This window comes from Oryx dammah, unplaced genomic scaffold, assembly GCF_014754425.2.
Source record: "Oryx dammah isolate SB20612 unplaced genomic scaffold, SCBI_Odam_1.1 HiC_scaffold_29, whole genome shotgun sequence".
NCBI lineage: Eukaryota > Metazoa > Chordata > Mammalia > Artiodactyla > Bovidae > Oryx > Oryx dammah.
Window position 1 is genome coordinate 10,518,088 of NW_024070213.1, and position 11,278 is coordinate 10,529,365.

The 11,278-nt window shown below is 56.6% G+C and overlaps 1 protein-coding gene across 3 annotated transcripts; it reads right to left on the reverse strand.

The window, feature by feature from the left end:
• Positions 1-56: 56 nt before the first annotated feature.
• CDC42EP1 (CDC42 effector protein 1) lies at positions 57-7,917 on the reverse strand. Of its 3 annotated transcripts, none has more exons than XM_040233618.1 (3): positions 7,803-7,917; positions 2,697-3,458; positions 57-1,357 (listed from the first exon to the last, which is right to left on the reverse strand). In XM_040233618.1, exons 2-3 carry the CDS (start codon positions 3,157-3,159, stop codon positions 735-737), a joined length of 1,086 nt encoding a protein of 361 aa, XP_040089552.1. In that variant the 5' UTR covers positions 3,160-3,458; positions 7,803-7,917; the 3' UTR covers positions 57-734. The 3 variants fall into 3 exon arrangements, with proteins under 3 accessions (XP_040089552.1, XP_040089553.1, XP_040089554.1); XM_040233619.1 differs by lacking the exon at positions 7,803-7,917 and adding an exon at positions 7,545-7,742; XM_040233620.1 differs by lacking the exon at positions 7,803-7,917 and adding an exon at positions 6,621-7,529.
• Between the last annotated feature and the right edge of the window lie 3,361 nt (positions 7,918-11,278).

The window sequence follows — 11,278 nt, forward strand, 5'->3', positions numbered from 1 at the left end:
CGAGCAGGTGGCGCAGACACGGTCGTCCCAGGTCCTCAAGCATCTCGCGGGACACCTTTTATCAAAAAAAGCCTTTTTAATCAGGACCCAGAAGCAGGTCTGGGGTGCACGGGAAGGTGGGACCCTCCCCCCTCGCAGGGAGGTCACACCTGACTTTTCTGAGGCTTCTGGGACATGGGGCTGGTGGTGGGAATGGTGGGGAGGCAGCTGTGAGGGCTCTCAGACAGGCAGGAGGGACCCTGCTGGGGGCAACTCCAGGATGAGCTGGGGCCAAGGGTCTCTTCGGGAGGAGACAAAGGCTCTATGTGGTGGGCTCCCCACCCCCACCCAGCAAGGGCAGCTTTCCCAACACAAAGGCTGCACTGTGAGGGTGGGCCCTCCAGCGGGCTGGGGGCCTGGGGTGGAGGGTGGGCCCTCCAGCGGGCTGGGGGCCTGGGGTGGAGGGTGGGCCCAGGGAATGGCTACTGGGTCCGGAGGTCCAGAGTGGCAGTGGAGGGAGGCGGGGTGGCCGAGCAGGCCCAGGGGAGGGGAAGACCTGGGTCCCGGAACAAGCCTGGTCTGCCCTGGCCTCCCTCCCGTGTCTGTCCAGCAGAGGTGTGGAGGGGCCTGGGGACAACTTGGGTTCTCCCGTCTGTCGCTGGCAAGACCCAGCCGCCAGGGGCTGGGGCTGCATCTGGGCTCCTCGCAGGCAGGGCCCGGAGGCTGACCGGGGTTCTCAGCCTGTGCCCAGCCGATCACACCTTGACCTCATCGTCCTCCTCAGCATCGGCAAACTCGAAGGTGTTGGCCTGCACTGTGCTGGGCACCGGGGTCCTGCTGCCTGCCTGGGGTGCCCCCCACTCTTCATCCAGGCTCCCCCAGGAGGCCCGAGCCTGGGACAGCGCCCCCAACCCCTCATCCCGAGCATCCACCTCAGTGTAGTGGCGGCGGCTTTGGCTGCCACCCGAGGCAGCTCCCCAGTGCCTGCTGGGGCCCTCGTCAGCAGGCGCACGGGGGCCCTCTCCCACCGCACTGGCCCTCGCCTCGGCCACTGGGCCCAACCTGGTGGTTACCCCATTGGGGCAGCGTCCACGAGGTGAGGAGCTTGAGGCAGGGGCTGGGGGGTTTGCAACAGAGGCTGGGGGACATGCAGCAGGAGCCGGGGCGGGGGTCTCAGCTGCAGAGCCTTCTGAGAGGCTCATGGCCCCCAAGAGCTCAGTGAGGAGAGAGGGCCCAAGGTCGAGGTCCAGGCGGAAGGACAGGAGGGAGTCAGAGCGGCGAAGCTCAGGCTCAGCGGGGAAGGAGCTATCATGATCTCGGTCACGAGGCTTTTCTGGGCGAGGCAGGCGGGAAATGGTGCAGAACCCGGAGTCCAGGCCTAGAAGAGAAATAGGGACCAGGGTCAGAGCTGGGGGCCCTAACCAGGAACTGGGGAAGGCAGAGCCAGGACCGAGACCTGCTTGCTATGTGGCCTTTAGCAAGCCACCCCCCAGTCTGACTGCAGCTTCCTCCATCTTTCCAATACAGTGAACCCCATAGTCTCTTGAGTAATCTTCCTGTCAACCCTGGAAATTGACATAATCCTCATTCCCATTTACCAGATGAAGAAAGTGAGGCTGTTCGGGACAAGGGGAAAGGCTCGCCCAGGGCCACAAAGTCTGATGGGCTGGAGCTGAGCCTGGAGCTCAAACCTCCTGACTCTCAGGCCCAACACTGAACTTGAATGACCCCTGGTCCCCTGCCGTGAATCCACAGCACATGTACTGGTTTGCGGGCACAGGATAGAACTAGCAGCCAGTGTGACAACATAGAAATCAAGACCCAAACGACAGGCAAATGCCCTCTAAACGCCCTCTGTCTCAGACCCTGGCTCCAGGACTACCAGGCCTGAGAGATAGTGGTGGGACCGCGGACCAGTCCTCAGTGGGATTCTGAGCATCACCCCTGGACAGGGAGCACCAGAGGAAGCCTCTGGTGCTGGGCAAAGCTGCAGGGCAGGAAATGGTCACCAGGTGGCAGCAGGGGCCCCAGTTCTCAAGTGAGCTGTCCGGAGGAGCCCAGGCGACACCCACCCTGCCCCACGCTGGCAGGAAGGGCCTCTGGTGTCTGTCCATGTGAGGGGTTTTCCAAATCTGTCAAGTTACAGGAACCTCTGTTCAAATAACAACAGAGCAACAGCTCCTGTGTCCTGAGCGCCTGCTGTGTGCGAGATTCTAGGCCACAATCGAATATGTGTTATCATTTCACTGAATCTTAGCAGTGACCCTAAGTGCCCATTATATAGGTCAGGACTTGACTTCACAGAGGTCAATTTGCTCACTGAGAATCAGGGAGAACCAGGATTTGAATCCAGGGCCCTGGCTCTCCACCTCTCCACTGTATTGTTCTGACACAAGGGAGCTGCTTCCATTGAAGCAGGCAAGGGATAGGGGAAGGAGGGTGTTGGGCTGGTTTAGCCGAGGGCCCAGAGAAGGGGAGGCAGCTTAGGGGCAGGCAGAACTCAAACCCCACCTCCTCACGTCTCAACCTCAGTGTTTTGGGGAGTGAACTGGTTCCCACCCTCTGACCCACCCTTGCCATTCACAATCTCAGGTTTGGGTCTGACTTCCATGGAGACCAAACTACTGTGGAGAAGAACTCACTTGGAGGGTTGGCTGAACCATCAAACCCGCTGCACCTCAGCCCCTGAAAAATAGGCAGACAGCACAGGCCCTCACCGTAAGCGGAGTGCCCATCCGTGGAGCTGGCAGGGCTGCGGTCAAAGCTGAGCTTGCCCACCACAAGGCTGTCGTAGGCCGCCTGGTTGAGCTGAGGCAGGGAGATGGCATTCTTGATGATGGGGGAGATGGCTGGTGGAGCAGGCGAGGGTGCGGGCGGAGAAGCCATCCTCCGGGGCGGGGCCCCCACCCTCCGCACCAGCTGCAGCTTCTTGGCCAGGAAGCCCCGGGGCGAGCGGTGGGTGCTCCCTGAGCCGCCACCATGGTTGCTGAGGAAGGAGGTGTCACCGAAGACATCCCCACCGCGGCCCACGTGCATGGTGTGGCGGAAATCCCCAAGCGGGGGGCTGATCATGTCCGCAGTCAGCCGCTTCTTCCCCTGCGAGCTGGACACCCAGCCCACGGGTGAGAGCTTGCCCAGGTTCATGGCCGGGGCTCCTCCGGCCCCCTGGGGGCCCGGCATCGGCTCTGGCTGTTCACAGCTGCTGGTCCATGCTCACCGGGGCCTGGAGAGAGTGCTAGGCTATGTGAAGGGTCCACTTCTCAGCTCCCTCCTTCTTGGTGGGAGGGGGTGGAAGGAAGCTGCCCCTCTGTGCTAAGGTGCTGCCCCCACATGCTGAGGCTGTGGGGGGTCCATGGCTTGTCTGCCCCGAGGCCTGGCTCCCAGTCCCGTGGAAGGAGCTGCAGATGTTCTGGCCAAGGACGTAGATGGCACCAAACGTGCCTCAGACGTGGACAGTCCTCCTGCCCAGGAGTGGAGACCTAAGAGAAAGAAGGTAGTGGAGGGCCTGGGGGCATCTTGGTCCAATAATAACAGCTAAAGAGAATACATGAGGATCATGGAAAAAATGCTGAACAGACCCACAGAGGAGGGCACGTGGCATGATTCCACATCCAGGAAATTTAAGTGCAGGTGAAACAAAATCCCATGACAGAAGAGCCTGGCAGGCTACAGTCCATGGGGTCGGACAGGACTTAGCAACTAACAACAACAAAACAAAAAAATTCTTGGAGCTGTACTCTTCAACTGTATACTGGTTAAAACCTATGAATGGTCATTATATGGTCCCCACTGATGAAGCACCTACTGAGTGCCAATGGCTTATGTTCATCACTCATTTAACCTCGAGGGAGGCACTATAGGCTTCAGGGGAGACACGGAAGCCCAAAGAAATGAAGGGATTTGCCTGAGGCTACACAGTAGGCAATGGTGAAGCGGAGCCTCCAACCCCAGAGCCCTTGAGCCCCAAGCTACACTGCCTCCTTCTGGCAGGTGGAGTTAAGTCACCTCCCTTCTTGGTGGGTTAAACTGTCTTCCCCTCACAGAGGCTAGGAGGTGACAGGCAAAGGCTTTATGAACTGCTGTGTAACCAGCAGAACCCTTCGCTTTCTGAATGCTTCCTGGAAAAAAGATCTTGTGGTCAAAAGTGGTTTTTCCAGCTGCTTATTACATGTCTGAGCACATTCAAGGCTCTGAGAAGGCCCGCAGAAAGAACATTATATTTTTTTCAAACTGGTGTCAAAGCCTTGTTACCAGGGAACAAGTTTTGGAAAAAGCTCAGCTGGTGCCAAAAGCTGTTCTTTGCCTACTCCCTTCTGTTCTGATCTCTTCCTCACCCCCTCCCCCATCCCAATCTTCTCTAAGCTTCCCTTGGTTTGACATCACCCCTTCTAGTACCCTAGGAGTATACACTGGAGGACACCTATGAACCTATGGTCCCATATTTGGTTTTCCTGTGGCCCGGAGAGGCCAAGCTTCTTCAAGGTCACATCAAGAGAACGAGTAGAGATGTCATTTCAGAGCCTCTGACTCACGTGGCTTTTAGTGGCCCGTGGAGCCCTGTCTTGTCTCTCCAGATCGCAATACACTCTAAGGGTGGGGCCTGGATTTTCCTGCCTCCCTCCCTCCAGCACTCAGCTTGGGCTCTGCACATGGCCAAGTGCCCAATCAGTACCAGGAGTTCTCCGTCATACCTTCATGCCAAAGGCTCGCCCTTGCCACCGACCGAGTGAGGGCAGGTAGAGGATTTAGTGGCCTCACAGTGTGACCTTGGGCAAGTCATTTACCTGCCCAGACCTGGGACCCGAGCTGATAAAATTTGATAATGATAGGTTCTTAACACCTAGATCTGAGTGTCAACTTAAAAAAAAAAAAATTGCTGCCACCTCCAAGCATAAAAATCTCAATGCTGCCCTTCAAATGTTATTTGAAATTCAAAATAGGTTAAATAACAAGATAAAAACAAAGGAGGCAAGAAGACAAAGCTTGCTTTGTTTTCTGACTGCATTCTCTTTCCTTCCCACCATGGGATCCTCCCCCAACCCTGACTCCTCCCCACCCAGGGGGGGCGTATCTGAATCATTCCTTTCCCTGGCACCCCCGGCACCAAGATGTCCTCGTGGAATGTTTGCTGAAGTAATGAAGCACTCTGCAGTTGGCCAACCACTGCATGATGTCATCTGATTCTCCAACAGCTCCGAAGCTGGAGGGTTAGCCCATTTTACAGGAAGAGCCAAGGCTTGGAGAGAAGGAACTTGGCCAGGGTCACGTGGTAGGTACCTCGCCTGGGCCATTTCCTTGCTCTGGGGAAGACTGAATCTGGGGGCAGAGGGGAGGGAACTGGGGGCGGGGGGGAGTGTCATTCTGAAATGTCATGAGGAGAGGTCACTATGTCCGTCATGTGGCCACACCTACTTCTCCCCAGCCCCTCCTTTCTCAGCAAAAGGGGTCCTGGTCCCCACCCCACCACTGTGGCCACTTTGACTTGAGACACCAGCTTCTGCCCAAGTCTTGTGATAAGCCTATGTCTCAAATGCCTCTGGGCATCTCCAGAAGCTCTCCAGCCTGCCCACTGTTGTCGGGACACCCACGGCACTTTGCGGCCAAGGACAGAACACTGCTACGGGGACCTGTTTTCCCGTGTGCAAAACAAGGCTGGTCCTCTCCCAGGAGAGTTTTAAGAGTGGAAGGTGCTGTAATTAAACCCTTGGATCCTGAAGCAGGGCTGGGTTCAAAGCCAACATTCTTACACTAATAATGTCTCTCATTCTGGAGAGACAGAAGGAGAGGCTCCAACCTTGATGTAGCCTATTTGGCCCTTGAAGCTGATCATCAGGTATCGCTGGTGGTTAGGTGTGCCCCACCTGGCCCCGGAGTAAGCAGGGCTCTGGCTGTCCAGGTATGTGGCCTTTCTTTGCTCACCAACCCAAAAATACTACATGCTAATGCTCACAAACACCCATTTTACAGATGGAAAAAATGAGACATGGAAAGGAAACTGACTTGTTCCAGGTTGGAGAGCAAAAAGAGAGGCATAGCCAGGAATCTCCCCAGGATTCTACTGTTGTTAGTTGCTCAGCCTTGTCTGATTCTTTGTGGCCCCATGGACTGTAGTCCACCAGACTCCTTGGTCCATGGGATTTTCCAGGGAAGAAAAATGGAGTGAGTTGTCATTTCCTCCTCCAGAGGCTCTTCCCAAGGTAGGGATCAAACCTGCATCTCCTGGGTCTCCTGTGCTGCAGGTACATTCTTTACCTGTTGAGCCACTGGGGAAGTCAGGAGTCTACCAACCTCAACAGTGAATGCCAGGGGAGTGGGTGAAGGCTCCAGGAGTGCTGAGCAGATGCCCAGCCGCTGAGCACCGAAGGGCAGGCCAGGGAGGCAGGAGACCCAGCCCTGCAGGTTCAGTTTACCCTACAGATAGTCAGGCCCCGGTACTTGGGTAGGAGCTTACTCAATAGCAGTGGTGACCACAGGACAAGGTTTGGGGCCGGAAGTAGGGACCTCGAGGTTAGGAGAGGCCAACAGGGGCCGCTGTGGAAGTGCATGTGGTTGGAGGAGGCCAAGGGCTGTCTGACGGCTGTGGGGGAGGAGGCAGAGGCAAGGGTGAGGCGGGGGTGGGGTCGCGGCACCCTAGGGCTCACCTGGGAGTCACCCGCAGGCCCCTAGGGGGCACCACCTCTCATCCTGGAAGCCACTCCCTGCTCACAGCACCCCGCCCGCAAGGGTCCAGCTGGGTAGTAACACCATCCTTACCGCTGGACAGAGGGACCCTGTCTCCGTTAGGGCTGTTCTAGCCTCCCAGAATAAGGGGTTAACTCCCTGGGGGCTGCCTGCCTTTTCAAGCTCCTCAAAGTCCAGCCGCTTCAAGAGGCAGAAACTGAGGCTTGAGAAAAAGGATAGCACGTTGTCCACAGTGGCAACCGAGACCCTGTTCTCAGGCCGTCAAGGGAGACAGTAGGAGGGAGCACCATGGACCCCAAGTTAGAGCCGAATCAGCCTTTGACGCCGAGGCTGATTGGCCTAAGGGCAGGGTCTCCCCAAGTCCTGGGCTCCAGACCCTGCGCCGCGTTTTGCGCAGCTGTGGCCTCCGCGGGCCAGCCCTTTGGCCACTCTGGGCCTCAGTTTCCCGATCCAGAAAAGGGGCTTCAAACTTCGTGAGTCTCGGATGGCTTGGCGAGAACAGAACAGTCTCGAGGGCGGTGGGGATGGGAAGTCCCTGAAAGATTTTGGCCAGAAAACATTCCCTCTGGGAGAAACGAGGTTAGAATGTTGGAGGGTCGTCGCTCTGCGGGGAAGGGGGCAGCGGGCTGCTTTGGCCCGAGGGGAACCGGACGGGATGACCTCACCCGCTGCTCGGGCCTGGAATGCGGCGGTTGGGGAGGGGGCAGGGTGCCTGGACCATCTCCCCAGCGGTCCCCCCCACTTCCCGCTCTCCCCGCCGGCCTCGCCAAGGGGGCCGACATTCCGACACATGCCCCCCTCCCCGTTCCTTCCCTTCCTTTCCCAGGGCAGGAAAGAGCGTAGACCGCCTTCGGCTCGCCCCCTCCTCCCGCAGCCCGCTTTACCTTCCAATTCTCTGCCGCCCTCTACTCGCCGGGACCAGCGCGAAACCACCCGAGAACTTGGAGCGTCCCGGTGCCGCTCCCGCGGCCGGCGCTCCCGACCTGTCCCTTGGCACCCGGGGCGACTTTGGCAGACTGGCCCCCTCCCCCGCCCCGGTCCCAAGAACCTAAGGGGTGCCAAGATCTTTCGGCGCCGCGATCCCCCTGCCCGCGTCCACGCCCACCCTGGGCTCGACGACCAGCGGGCCAGCTCGCGGTTACCTTCTCTCCGCGCGTCCCGGCTCCCGGGGGTGAAGGGCGGACGCGGCGGCGGCGGCAGTGCGTCCCCGCGCGCAGCCCTGGCGAGTGGCTGGGCCGGTCTGCGCCGCCCTGGCCGCGGGCTCCGCGGGCTGGCTCCGGGGGCGGGGGCGGGGTGTGGGCGCGCTCCCTCCTCCCGCCTCTCTGTTCCAGGCCGCGGGCGGGGCGGGGCCCCCAGTCCCGGGCACCGATCCGGCGGCCCCGAGCGGCGACTGCGAAAGCTGGAGGGGGCGCCAGGTCAGGCTCTTGTAGGCTGCCCTGGGCAGGAGGAACCGGGAACGTGCGGGTTCCCCGGGAGAGGTGACTCGGGTCCCCAACTCCCAAACCCTCTCCCACCGTCTCCTCGCAGGGCCTTGGGGTGCCTGACCTGACGACTCCGCTTGCTGGGCTCTCCAGCCGCTCCCTGTAGGAGTCTGGGGAACCTGGAAGCCAGATCTCCGAGGCCCTGCGTGCCCGACTCCTGCTTAAACCTTAAGTTCTACAAGCTGGAATACCCGCTCCCTTTCTCCTAACCCCCCTTTCCTTTTTGCTCCAGTACCACTCTCCCACCCCCACCCCGCGGTTACCAGAACACAGACATGAGCCACACTGGGGCCAGGCCACTTGTAGAGTGGTGTGGTGTTGTGGTCAAGGCTGTGGACCCTGGAACCCAACAGCCTGGTTTCCTATCCTGTGCTGGTCGCTGTTTATCCTTTCCATGCCTTGGTTTTCCCAACTGTAAAATGGGATAATAACAGCAGGCATAAAATGTTATGTGGCTAAGTGTTCTCTGCTATGTCAGCACCTAGCAGACTTGCTGAACAATTAATTACATGAGGTCACATCTCAGATGGGTGGGTTCCCGAAGCTTCATTGAGCACTCCTCAGCTCCACCCATGAGGGTCAGGGAATCAGCCAGGCACAGGACTCTGTGCTGTCCTCAAGGAGGGGAGATGGATCTCTGATCCCCAGCTTATGCTGTTTCAACATTCCCTAAGAGTTGGACACAACTTAGAGACTAAACAACAGGACAATATTCCTCTTGGACTGTGAGCTTCCTGAGGGCAAGCGGGAAGATCTTGCACACAGCCCCATAACATAGTCTGCAGGAGAGGGGAGGGGTTCAGCAAGGTGTCCTGGAAGAGGTGTTACCTGAGTTAAGCTGTAAAGGACACACAGCAAAGGGAAGGGCAGTGGGAATGCACACACACCTGGCAAGAGACAGAACAAGCAAAGGCTTAGAACTAAGGATCCGCATGCAGGAGGCAGGTGTGGCTGGAGGAGGAGGGGCCGTATTTACACACACATGGAAAGAGGAGGTTTTTTGGCTGCACCTCCTTTATGTGCGTGCTCAGTGGCTTCAGTCGTGTCTTTTTGCGACCCCATGACTGTAGCCCTCCAGGCTCCTCTGTCCATGGGATTCTCCAGGCAAGAATACTGGAGTGGGGTGCCACTTCCTCCTCCGGGGATCTTTCCAACCCAGGGATGGAGTCTCTTATGCCTCCTGCCTTGGTGAAAGTGAAGTGAAAGTGAAAGTCGCTCAGTCCCGTCTGACTCTTTGCAAACCCATGGACTATACAGTCCATGGAATTCTCCAGGCCATAATCCTGGGGATCGAACCCAGATCTTCCACATTGCAGACAAATTCTTTACCAGCTGAGCCACAAGGGAAGCCCCCTGCCTTGCTAGGTAGATTCTTTACCACTAGTGCCACCTGGGCTCCCAGAATGCACATGCTAGCCACCAAGGGAGGAGGTTACTTCCCCAGCAGGACAAATGGGGAAACTGAGGTTTAGAAAATTCCAGCACTTGCTGAGGTAACAGTAGGACTGAGAGTCAGACATGACTTAGCAACTAAACAACAACATCAGTACAACAACCAGGCCCTGTCGCCCGTCACCTGCTTATCATTGGATCCATATGAAATCCCTGTAGGGACAATACTGCCATCATGTCCATTTTGCAGAGAAGCAAAATGACTTTCGCAAAGCCTCCAGCTGTGGCAAGTTGTCCATATCTCCTGGTTTGTCCAGGAGAGTCCTACATGATGCCCAATATCCCAGCATAATTATTAATAAGACTTCCTTTCACTCTCAAAGATGACCTGGTTGGACCATAAATTACACATCACTCTAGTCAGAAGATTGCCCAGAGCATCTGGCAAAGGAAGCAGTTTGGTGTGATGTCAGAGGCCCTCACTGAATTAAAAAAACTAAGATCATGGCATCAGGTCCCATCACTTCATGGCAAATAGAAGGGACAAAGTGGAAGCAGTGACAGATTTTGTTTTCTTGGTCTCTGAAATCACTGCTTATGGTGACTGCAGCCTTGAAATTAAAAGACACTTCCTCCTTGGAAGAAAAGCTATGATAAACCTAGACAGCATATTAAAAAGCAGAGACAGCATTTCACCGACAAAGGTCTGTATAGTCAAAGGTTTGGCTTTTCCAGTCGTTATATATGGATATGAGAGTTGGACCATAAGGAAGGCTGAATGCCAAAAAATGGACACTTTTGAATTGTGGTGCTGGAGAAGACTCTTGAGAGTCCCTTGGACTGCAAGGAGATCAAACCAGTCAATCTTAAAGGAAATTGACCCTGAATATTCATTAGAAGTACTGATGCTGAAGTGGAACCTCCAATACTTTGACCACCTGATGTGAAGGGCTGACTCATTAGAAAAGACCCTGATGCTGGGGAAGACTGAAGGCAAAAGGAGAAGAGGGTGGCAGAGGATGAGATGATTAGATAGCATCACCAACTCAATGCACATGAATTTGAGCGAACTGGGAGATAGTGAAAGACAGGGAAGCCTGGCGTGCTGCAATCTATGGGGTCACAAAGAGTTGGACACAACTTAGCGAACTTCCTACTTTGTGCCAGTCGTTTGTTTCTGCTAGCTCATTGTAAGGCACTGTGTGAGTCAGAAATTCTGCACCTCGTTTTACAGATAGGTAAACTGAGGCCAGAGGCACTCTCCTCTCTTTCTAAGCCTCCCTCCAGATAGAAGTACTTCTCTATGTAGGCTGCACTCCTGTTCCTGGCTCCACTCCTGATTGAAGGATCCAACTCAGTTTTTCTTTCTGGAAATGGGAGAAAGGGAGGAGTCTGGGCATCCTTGTGAAAGATGCAGGGATGTGCATTTCTCATGGTTTTCTCCTCTCTCAATTTCCTGTGGTCCCCTTCTTTCCCTTGTCAAGGGACTGTGCCCAGGAATGCAGGGGTTAACCCTGGCAGAGCTGTAATCACCGTGCAGAATGCAGAACAAATGCCTCCCAGCTGGGGACGGGGAGCTGCTAGGTGGGACTGGCTGCCTGGAGTTCAGGAGGCCCCCCTCTCCTCCCCTGTCCTGAGGAACCAGGCCCCTTGGACTCTAATCACAGAGCTCAGCTGCTCCCTCAGTTCACCCTGCAGGCTGGGTGGGCCGAGGCACGGGGCTTATGGGAAGGAGGCGGTCTCTG